This window comes from Condylura cristata, unplaced genomic scaffold (assembly GCF_000260355.1).
Source record: "Condylura cristata isolate star-nosed mole 26May11 unplaced genomic scaffold, ConCri1.0 scaffold00013, whole genome shotgun sequence".
NCBI classification, from domain to species: Eukaryota; Metazoa; Chordata; class Mammalia; order Eulipotyphla; family Talpidae; genus Condylura; species Condylura cristata.
The window spans coordinates 51867428-51879392 of record NW_004567114.1 but is presented as its reverse complement, the minus strand read 5'-3'; the positions used below and the strand labels follow the sequence as shown (position 1 = coordinate 51879392).

The 11965-nt window shown below is 35.1% G+C and overlaps 1 protein-coding gene across 1 annotated transcript in view; it reads right to left on the bottom strand.

Moving 5' to 3' along the window:
* PRKD1 (protein kinase D1) overlaps positions 1-11965 on the bottom strand; it is a 219461-nt gene that overhangs the window by 62058 nt on the left and 145438 nt on the right. Inside the window, exons 3-4 of the mRNA XM_004681964.2 lie at positions 10578-10709; positions 9155-9315 (exon numbers count right to left, since the gene is read on the bottom strand). Of these exons, the coding sequence (XP_004682021.1) occupies positions 9155-9315; positions 10578-10709 (293 nt within the window). The remainder of the gene's footprint in view (positions 1-9154; positions 9316-10577; positions 10710-11965) is intronic.

Sequence of the window (11965 nt, the reverse complement as noted above, 5' to 3'; positions counted from 1 at the left end):
CAGAGACAGAGTGGGGAGCAGAACAGGCAGATGGACAAAGTACAGTGATGAGGGGAGCAGCGGGCGGGTCAGTAGAGGTCTGCCACGCCATGTGGTCACCTCCAGGGCAGGCGGGAATCGAACTTATGCGGAAGCGGCTTTAGATTCTCAGTGCAGTGCTTTAACCCGCTGCGCCACCAGGGAGGGCCTAATTACAAACTTTTTAAAATATTAATGAGCTCGCTCTAGTAGGAAGACAATGAGGAAAAAAATCCTCATTCACTGTAGTTAGTGGACTATAAGTTTAATCTACACTTCTCTGAAAAATTATTTGGCAAATATGTGTGTATTTAATTATTTTGGGCTTAAAAGTAAAATCTCTTAATTCATTCAACAAATACATTTTATTGAAACATCTATTAGTACTTCTAGATATGTGCAAAAATATACAAATAAGGATGCTTAATTCAGCATTGTCTAAAATTAAAAATGTGGAAACAACCTAATCATTGGAGAGATTGAGTAAATTAATATGTATCTCTGTCATGTAAAATTAGAATATGTACCCTACTTATATATTTGCATATTGTCCATTTATGTAAACTCCACAAGGGCAGAGAATTAATCAAACTTGTATATTGTGCATAGTAGAGTTACAACTATCACTATATATAACGACCAAGGCATGCTAAGTGTGGAGCCAAGACCAGGTTTCTATAACAACTCTCAAATTACACACCTATCACTGAAGTATTTCTATGAAATATTGCTCAAATTTTATGCACTGACTCTTCCAAGTCATTTTAAAATAAAATGAAAATCTGTTATCTTTTCAACAACCTAGAAACAGACAAGTGCAAGAATAATAGCTTATGTAATGAATCTTATTTCCATCAGGAGCTGTCCCAAAAGCCTGGTTGCCTTGAGTTGTGCACCTTTCACAGAGAAGCAGAATATTCTTCAGTCTTCCTTTCATAGTTTGTGCCTAATTCCATGGAAGTGAATAATGGTGCCTGGCCTTCTCTGGCTTCATTCCCAAAAAAAAAAAAAAAAACAATTTGAAGGAAAATATATTAACTTACCTTTACAATTTGTACCTGGAAAGCACTGTAACTACAGAATTTAAATTTACAAGAATATAAAAATCGCATTCACCCAGCTTTCATCCTGGGCTTTTCTAAATTGTGTAGATTTGAAACTAGTATTTTTTCCCAATGCACAGGAACTAACTATCACTAAAGCAGATTTCTTCACTTTACCTCTATAAATCAGGATGTCCTCAAATGCCAATTTTGCTTAATCCAGAACAGCATTTACTTAGCATATTTTGTTAGTTCTTTAAGCAAGTCCATATTAGAATGGATAACAATAATGGTATTTGAAATTTATACTCTAATGAGGGGAAGTAGCAATTCAGATCCATCTGCTAGAGATACAGAAATAAGGAAAAGTAAACATTAAAAGGAAAAATATAAGTAAAGCATTATTGTATATTCAGTTTAACACAATCTAAATGTCTATCCCCATATTCAGGTCATAAAAGCTTAAAACAGATAAATACCACTTTTGCGGGGGGGGGGGTTGCTTAACTGAAAAATTGTGTGAGAAATATTTGTGTCTTTTCCAAATATAACTTCTGATTGAACTGTGTCCTTGAAATGTTCATTTGCATACAACCTATAGCATTTAATTGTGATTAAATATTAAGATTGAAAGCTCCTTTCCTGAAAAAACTATATTCGTATTCAGACAGTCCTCCTTTCGAATCCTTACTATACCAGTTGAAATCTATGTCTTTATGAATGAGGACCTCACTCCACATGGTTACATGGTCCCTGCCATCAGGACATAGTTCCAATGTGTAAGCACTGGCTAACTATATATTATGCCATTCTTAGAAAAAATAATAATACTGCAAAATCAAATAATCTTAGGGAAATTCTACCTAATGTGTGATAGGGTTAGTACCTACCTCAAAGCCTGGGCTCACAGGAGACTGAAACATGAAGTTATAAGAGCAAAAGGCAGGCAAAGGAGCAGAATAAAGGGAGGAAAAAGAGAAGAAAACAGTGTTATTGGAGAATGGCAATGCATGTTATTCAATAATGCTTGATATAGGTGTTTTCAATTATAGCAAAATGTTATACCAATCAGTTCTTATGGTCACAAAGATAGCTAGATTGGAAACTACTTTTTATGATGGAACTAAAGAAACTCAGTCAAGACTGAAAAAACATTATTTACAGTTGTGAGCTGACAGAGTTAAAAAATCTACTCGTCATGGTGTTAGTGAAGAAAAAATATTCTTTCACCTTGTTGAAGATAAATTACAGGTAGAATGAAACATTTTGACCTTTAAGTGAAAGATTAGATTTTCTTCACAATAATTTATCCTCTCGATGGGAAAAGAAGGAAAAAAGGTCATCAAAGTAATCAAATATTATATAGCTGTTATCTGACTGCTGGCAAGAACAAGCTGATGAATCAGTACCACTCAAGGTTTACAAACCTGGGAAGTCCGATAGTGGGCTAGACCATTAATGAGAGAAATATGCCAATAGTACATTCTTTATTCATTTTAGTCTTTGTTTCCAATCATTGTTTTTTGACTTATTTCAATACAGGTTGAAATTTAGTTCAAGAGTAAAGGACACACTGAAATCTTTTTTAAGAGAAGAAATATATTGACTTAAGTAGATAAAACTTTCAAGTAATTTATGCACGAATATGATATTTATTACTATCCCCTATCTCTTCATCAAGCATTTCTGTCTAATAACTATAAAACAAATCAAAAGTAGATCGTTGTTCATTCTTTTGCTGAACAAAAATACATGACTATGTTTAAATCACTGATTTTTCCAGTGTTGAGTAACCTGTTGAACTTTGAAGAAAATCTTAAAATTGGTTCTCTGCATCCCAGAATCATTGTCCTTTAGAGCTACCACATTTTGTCAGAGATGTGGGGAACTAGTGTACATTTAAAATGAGGCTCTACCAAGATGAGATGAATTGCTCCCCTATAATACCTGCTACATTACTGCACTGACATGAAGCACGTGCTAAAAACACAGGAGCATCAACCACTCATTTGATCAAATCAGAAGGTGACTTTTGGGGAGAATTTATAAAACCTTTTGTAAGTACTTTCATGGAATATTTTCTTATGGGGGGGCAGCATTTATTTTGTGTTAAAAAACAAAAACAAAAACAAAAACAAAAACACTGGGGCCCTCCCTTGTGGCGCAGCGGGTTAAAGCACAGCACTGAGAATCTAAAGCCGCCTCCGCATGAGTTCGATTCCCGCCTGCCCCGGAGGTGACCACATGGTGTGGCAGACCTCTCCTGACCCACCCGCTGCTCCCCTCAGCAGTGTGTTTTGTCGATCTGCCTGTTCTGCTCCCCACTCTGTCCCTGGTGAATCCTCTCACGCTCCACATCTCTGGCCTGTACCCCAGTTCTGTATGCATGAATAAATAAATCTTTAAAAAAAAAAAAACAAAACAATAGTTTCTCTATTTCCAAATAAGATGTTATCCTTGTCCATGAACATATCTGATATGTAAAGCTTGTGATTTTCCTCCAGTTGATTATTCTTAATAACTTTATTCTGGGCATCCATTAGAATTCAATTACAACTGGGTATTTGAAGATAGTCTGTGCAACATGCATTGATCTGCTTATTCTTCTCAGTTACAATATCTCAAAGCACATGTTTTCTCCCATCAGACATTTCTAAGTTTTATAAGAAAAAGGTTTTTTTTCCTCTTAAATTTGAACCAATTTAGAAATACTGATTTCATGACTGGCAAGACTTCTTAGATTGATAGCTGCTTAATGGATTTTGTGTTGTGCAAAATGTGAATGGACACAAGAAGCATTCCTTATTTAACCAGAAAGAAATCTTTTGTACATCATTATTTTGAAGAAAAAAGTTATAGAAATACACAATTCTATCTTTTTACATTGATATCTACTTAAAACCACCAGAACTGTCACCAAGAAAAAGAGAGCCACCTGTTCTTTTGGTAACTGGTTTTACAAGGATCTTTAATTTTGCATTTATTATCATTTTATCCTTGAAGAACATATAAAATATAATTCTGCATCTGTAGTGAAAACGTATGTGTAAAACAATGCTTAGTAGGTAAGTGAACACTACGTACAGCTGGATGATGTGGCATCTTACATTTCACATGTGACTTGTCAAATCATTTATGTTTCCAGTTACTGAGAAATACAATTTCTGTAACTCAAACTTCTTTTAATTGATGGGAACCTGAGAACCAAATTTAATTATAATTTATTCAGATATAATGTTTATTTTTCTCACATGCCCTGTGATGAAGAAACGTAATAAATTTATAGTTTGCTATTCTGACAGCTGCTTGCTATTATCACTTTAAAATGTCTTTATTGAGTGTAGTTTATGTGGATTAAGGTTCATAAAATTATAGGTGTATATCTTGACGAGATTTCACATGAGCAGGTATCTATGTAACCTTTACCTAGGTCAAGATTTACAGCACTGAAAAACGCTCTCCTGCTTCCTTTCAAATGTAAAAGGGCCCAGTAATTTCATGTTTCTCACCATAAACTAATTTTGTTTTATTTAAACTTTTGTTTTATTTAAACTTCAACATTCGTAAGTACACATATTCTATTTTCTATTTCTACACATATTCTATATTTCTATTTTCTCTAAGTAGTTATCAGTAATACTCACTCATGTTGTTGAAGAAGCTGATAGTTTCTAATTCGATTGCCATGTAATATTTTAGTGTGTAGGTCTATATTATTGTTTCTAGCCTTCAGCTATTATGAATAGTGATGTTTAAAATATGTTTACCCAAACTGACACACTTCGAGAAAAAAAAATTAGATAAATCATAAATCTCATGCAAAACTCTAAAATACTATAAAATACCTATAGAGACATAGGGGAAAAAATCTCCATGATCATATCCAGCAATAATTGCTAATTCTGACTTCATTAAAGATAATATCAAGCAAATTATGAAAAAAGCCACAGACTGGAGAAAATACATGCAAATGACACAGCTAAATAATGGATCACTATATAAAACACACAAAGATATTATAAAATTTCAATAAGAAACCAACCAACCCATTTTAAAGATAGGTCAAATTGGCCCTCTCTGGTGGCGCAGTGGGTTAAAGCACAGCACTAAGAAGCTAAAGCCACTTCCGCATGAGTTCGAGTCCTGCCTGCCCTGGAAGTGACCACATGGCGCGGCAGACCTCTCCTGACCGGCCCACTGCTCCCCTCAGCAGTGTACTTCATCCATCTGCCTGTTCTGCTCCCCACTCTGTCTCTGGTGAAGCCTCTCGCCGCCCCTGAGCCTCTGGCCTATACCCCAGTTCTGTATGCACAAATAAATGAATCTTAAAAAAAAAAAAAGGTCAAATACCCTAACTGACATGTCACCAAAGAAGACATACTGATGACAAATAAGCATAACAAAAGAATCCCTACATCATATGTCATTAGGGAAATGCAAAAAAAAAAAAAGATGTCACCATATATCATGGCCAAAATTCAGAACACTGACAATACCAAATTTCAGAAACTAGGATCTGGAACTCTCATTCACTTCCAGTGGGAATAAAAATGATATAAACCTTTGTAACACAGTTTGGCCACTTAAAAAACTTAATATATTCTTATCATATGACATAGTAGTCTCTCTCCTTGATACCTGTCAAATGAATACTGTGTCTATACAAAGACCTCTTCACCGAATTAATAGCTTCTTTATTTATAATCACCAAAACTTCTCATCAACCAAGATGTCCTTCATTAGGTGAATAAACTGATAAACCATGGGTATCCTGCCAGTGGAATTTTACTCAATGTCAAAAAAAAAAAAAAAAAAGAACTATCAAATCATGAAAGACCTGGAGGAAAATGAAAGAAAGGCATGTTACCTTATAGTATATCGAAATCAAAGTTTTATTATTGTCATAACATTATATTTGAGTAGGTATTCACTATAAATTTGAAATATATTTACTGGTCTTTTATGTTTTGTCCCAGGTTGAAACAGGACTTAATTGTTTTCCATGGCTGGAGAGAGCAGGATGGTTTTGTTCCTGCATAAAGTAGTCATTGAGACTATATTACTTTTCAAATAGGGGCAAATTTTCTGCTTTTAATAGGTAATGGATAAAATGAGTGAAATACAGGCACTCCAACAAAGCACAACCAATTTTGTAGAATGTCAACAATAATTTTGAGAGTAAATGTGTCAAAAAGTGCACAGACTTTCTTTCTAAGGGAATGTCTCATTTAAAGGTTACCAATAAGGCATTTTATAAAAGATTTAAAAGTTTACAATAATATGTTCAAAGTAACTTATGGCTCTTGTTTTACGATAATCTAATTTGGTTAAAATTTTACATATTTGACATAGTGAAATCTGCTTTTAAAAATATAAATTTTAAATTTATTCTACTATAAAAAATTCCACTCAGGCCCTGCTCAGGTGGCACAGCACTAAGAAGATAAAGCCCCTTCCGCATGAGTTCGATTCCCGCCTGCCCCAGAGGTGACCACATGGCATGACAGACCCTCCAGACCCACCTGCTGCTCCCCTCAGCAGTGTACTTCATCTATCTGCCTGTTCTGTTCCCCACTCTGTTCCAGTGAAGCCTCTCGCCGCCCCTGAGCCTCTGGCCTGTACCCCAGTTCTGTGTGCACAAATAAATAAATCTTAAAAAAAAAAATCCACTCAACAGTAAAGTATTGAAGAATTCCAATATTTTCTGTAATATATAGCTTGTAAACAACCAAAAAAATAAATCATTTAATTTTGCTAAATAAGGCAATTGAATAATTTGATTTAAAAGCACATAAAACTGTTAAAAGCTATAAAATATAATCTTACCTCTCTATATATACAATATACTGATACATATATATATATATAATGTATGTGATCATTTTAAAGTATACCTCAATGTATACTTACACAATCTAAATTATATTATCTATGTGCTATTTTGAAATATAGATATATATATACACAAGTGTGTGTGTGTGTATGCAATAGGTTATAAAAATTTGGAAATATTTCAAAGAATAATCTTTTGCATTAGTTACCTTGATTCTAATTTATTCTAATGAAGGATGATTCTACTTTGGAGTTCTTGACTTCTTTAGAAAAGTTAAATAATTAAAGAGAACTTTTCCTAGTAAAACCAAAATTAAGGTACAGTGAATTTATAATTTTGTTTCTTAAACTTGTTTTTAAATGTCTAGGCTGTAGCCATGTATGACTGTCAGTGACTACCGTTTAAAATGAGAGTAACGGCTATCACCTGTAAAATCACTGCCTGTAAAAATTCAAGCTCAATCAAAGAAATTAGGATTGGACAGGTGCTATGAAAGTTATCTGAAAGTAAACAGACTTTGATTTAAGCACTTTTCAGAGAGACTATAACTAATTCTAATTAAGGCAACTTTTAGAAAAAGACATAGTCATATAAATACAGTCTGAATAGTTACCAAAATATATTTTCTAGATAATGGTAGGACTTAATACTTGCTTTCCACCAACAGGTTCAACTGAAAACACTCGAATCCCCTAAAAGAAAGTCTTGGGAAAACAGTATGGAATTTTCCTGTTTATCAAAATGAATATTCATTTTAAGTTACATGTTTGGTTTATGATGTAACAAAATCTGAATAACAAAAAACAAACAAAGCATGTTTTATTTATGCTGTCAAATAAAATATTTCACAATGAAGTAGTTAGCTTTTTAAAGATTTTTTTTTAAAGATTTATTTATTTTGTGCATACAGAACTGGGGTACAGGCCAGAGGCTCAGGGGCGGCAAGAGGCTTCACCGGAGACAGAGTGGGGAGCAGAACAGGCAGACTGACGAAGTATACTGCTGAGGGGAGCAGTGGGCCGGTCAGGAGAGGTCTGCCATGCCATGTGGTCACCTCTGGGGCAGGCGGGAATCGAACTCATGCAGAAGTGGCTTTTTAGCTTCTTAGTGCTGTGCTTTAATCTGCTGCACCACCAGGGAGGGCCAACTTTTTTTTTTTTTTTTAAGATTTATTTTTATTTTGTGCATACAGAACTGGGGTACAGGCCAGAGGCTCAGGGGCGGCAAGAGGCTTCACCAGAGACAGAGTGGGGAGCAGAACAGGCAGACTGACGAGGTACACTGCTGAGGGGAGCAGCGGGCGGGTCAGGAGAGGTCTGCCAGGCCATGTGGTCACCTCTGGGGCAGGCGGAAATCGAACTCATATGGAAGTGGCTAGCCACTTAGTGCAGTGCTTTAACCCGCTGCGCCACCAGGGAGGGCCGGGAGGGCCAACTTTTTAAAGATCTTTTAAAAATTGCTTTCTCAACTCCAAGAGGGATTTAGTTAACTCACATGTTTCAGTAATTTTCATTTTTCCTGTTTAATTTTTATAATAGCTATATTATAGAGTCTTTGTAATATCCATTAGAGGAAGAGAGCAAATATGGGAAATTTAAAGCCTCATATCTTTCATCAGTTTCAAAATAAATGCTCCTATTTTAAATAATTCACATAATGACCACAATTTTTACTTCATTTTGAATGTCTGGAAAATCAAACTTAACTTTATTTAAGAAGAATATGTAAGTCATATCCATAAAATATAGATTTTAGAGCTAGTGGAAATATTTAAAATATTAAGTGCTGTTTTTTTTTATGGCATTTGTCAATCAATGTCACTCTGACAATATGCAGGCATACAGGCTAGTAATGCCTAGCAATGAAAGACTTTCACTTTTTATAAGAGCAGATTTCAAATTTCCTCTCAGGATAAATATTTATGCCACAAAGTATACGCCAATAATTTTCAGAATGGAACATTTTTATCTCTGGTTTCTAAATTTTGACAAAGTCATGTTTTGTAACATTCATATATTACTTTGTGCTGCTCTGGCCCTATAGCCATGATGAAACCTCACATATTTTAATTGTACTAAGCTCACAGATAAGAACAAATTCCAAGCTTGTTTGTGGATAACAGTGATGCTTTGACCATCCAAGAACATATGCCTGCAAGGAAACAGTCATTAACACCCTCCATCCCAGGGGACTGTCTAAAATGGACATGGTTAGCACATCTTCCCCCAGAATTCCCCATGCCAGGAGCAGAAGGTCCTACCAGCAGTGGCTCATCTGGGGCACTGGTGGAGAGTTCAGCAGATGCTGTGCGGATGGTGCTCAGCCCAGTTAAGGAGACATTTGAAAGCCTCCTTCTTCTCACCCCGCTGCAATTGTTGGGGATTTTAAATGCACATCTCTTATGGTAATTCAGACCACATCCTGGGAAGGAAAAATAAAGGAGACTTTTATCCACCCATAAATTTAGAGTTACTCTAATTTTGAATTTAAGAAAAAAAAGTCCTGTTTACATTTTTCTTGAGGCTATTAGGAAATATAATTTTCTTTTGAGTTTCTTTTCTGAGTTCTATTTTCAATTTGTAAATAACTGGTATTTGACTCTGATTTTATTCGATGAGCTCAGCAACTGCTTTGATTATAATATTCTAAAAGGTTCTTTAATATAATAACTGAGGCTTTGGGGAATCCAGCAACAAAACTCCAAAAAGATAATCTGAGCCATTTTTGGCTGCTGTAAGTTTGTATGTGAGGGACACATAAGGAAAAACTCATCCCAATGCATAACAACTTTTGGACTACTTTGATTTGAATCCTGGCTCACAATTTGTCTACATATTCTTAGACAAATTACATCATTGAGTTTTCCTGTCTGTAAGCTGTGAATACCAATTACACTGTAGTTAAGAAAATATGTGACACATGACAGGTGATTTGGGAAGCACCATTTTCCTTTCATTGTTTTTGCTACTCATAATGTCCAGAGACGTATGACTCAGATTTTTCCTGTGTGCTTGATTTAGATAATTTCGTCAAGATCACTGTCTCCTAATTTTGCTTCTCCTAGACAGAAATACAAAAATTACCACTACCTTATTTACAGATAAAGTGTTGTTATTTTAGAAAAAGTTCAAACATTTGTACTTCTGTCCTCTAGTTCCCAGACTCAAAGAAAAAAGAGCATGATTTGGTAAATTTTAAAAATTATACTATGGTGTATAGCAACTTGAATTATGCAGTAAAGCAGTTATTGCCACAGAGGAACATATATTTGTGCTACTGGTGCAGAAACTTGGGTGTATATTCCACATGGCACTCAATGGCTGAGTGGCTCTAGAAGGTATGATTAAGCTGATGAATCTCTGCTCTTTTTAACATTTATTGAATATAATATCTATTATTTCAAGTTTGGACTTCAAATGCAAATTTTAGTTTTAATCTGTTCTCAAAATAGCTATCACAGAAGAAATATTCCCATATGATGTGAAGAAGATGTGAGAACCAGGTTTCTCAGATTAGAGCAAATATGTTGGAGACAGGAAATGTAAACAAATGTACAAACTAAGTTTAGGAGTCCAAAACTCCCGGGAAGACAACCTGAGGGACAGAGACATTGTTTTAGAGGATACAACACAACCAGCTAAATCCAAAATGCATTTGACTTGGTTGAGGAAAAAAAATCTTACCTTCACATTTAAGGCCTTGACGCACCAACCCCCACAGCATTTCTCCACAGTGATCACAGAAAGCTGGAGCTCTGTATGAATGAACAAAGAGAGCGTGGGGACGTATCTGAAAGTCCTCAAAGGTGGCAGAAGCTGTAAAAGTAGTAATATTGAAAAATAAGTTAAATGGATTCCTTGACCTGTAGGAAGATATACACACACAAACACACACACATGTGGATATGCATGTGTGTATATGTTTATGAGCATATATGTGTATGTGTATCATGTATGTTTAAGATATACACACACACACACAGGATGTATCAAAGATATAATATACACAATAACTAATATATGCAAGTATGGCTATAACTCTTATTAGATAGGTAAGATGTTACACTATTTGACTTTTAGCAATTAGACTGAATTCTTTCCAATCATAGTTCTACAAGTGGTAACATAGCAATCCTTGCTCTCTACTCTTCCTGCTTCCTGTCTCAAGCCATCTGAAAATAGCCAAATTGCTGGAAGAAAACATGAGTTAAAGGGTAATTCAACCTAATTTCTAAATTCCTCATGTTAGTTAAAAGTATTTGCAAAAGTATTTTTCTCTTCCTTTAATAATTAAGAAAAGTATTCAGAAATATTAATGAAAGGAAAAAAAATTAATTGAATTGAATTTAAGACAGGTAAAATGGTATTATTTTTGGATTTGCCCATGAAGAGCTACACTAAAAAGGCAAAGCCCAATAGTGAAACAAGACATCTGAGCCTCTTCCATTTAGGGAGATAGAGTCACCTGAATATTTTTTTTTTAAGATTTATTTATTTATGCATACAGAACTGGGATACAGGCCAGAGGTGCAGGGGCAATGAGAGGCTTCATCGGAGACAGAGTGGGGAGTAGAATAGGCAGTTCTATGAAGTACACTGCTGAGGGAAGCAGAGGGCGGGCCAGGAGAGGTCTGCTGCACAATGTGGATCACCTCCAGGGTAGGGATCGAACTCATGTTGAAGTAGCTTTAGCTTCTTAGTGCTGTGCTTTAACCTGCTGCACCACCAGGGTGGGCCCAAGTTGCCTGAACTGTTAAGTAACATAACCAAGCAGCTTCTCACTAATCTGCCAAACAGAATTTAATGCACACACACACTGACAATTCCAGTCACTCTTTTAGAAATATATTTTAGCAAATCATAGGCATGTCATTGCTATTGAGTATATTAATTATTGTATATGGTAGTTACACAGACTATTAAAATTTCTTATTTTTAAATTTAACATTTCCACATGATACTTTGTTATAAGAAATATTTACTGCTTTTTTAAATTATTGTTCAAATCAACAAACAGAAACTTATAGAAAACAAAAAGTAAAAGGCCAGCCTTTACTAGGGGTAAACTTACT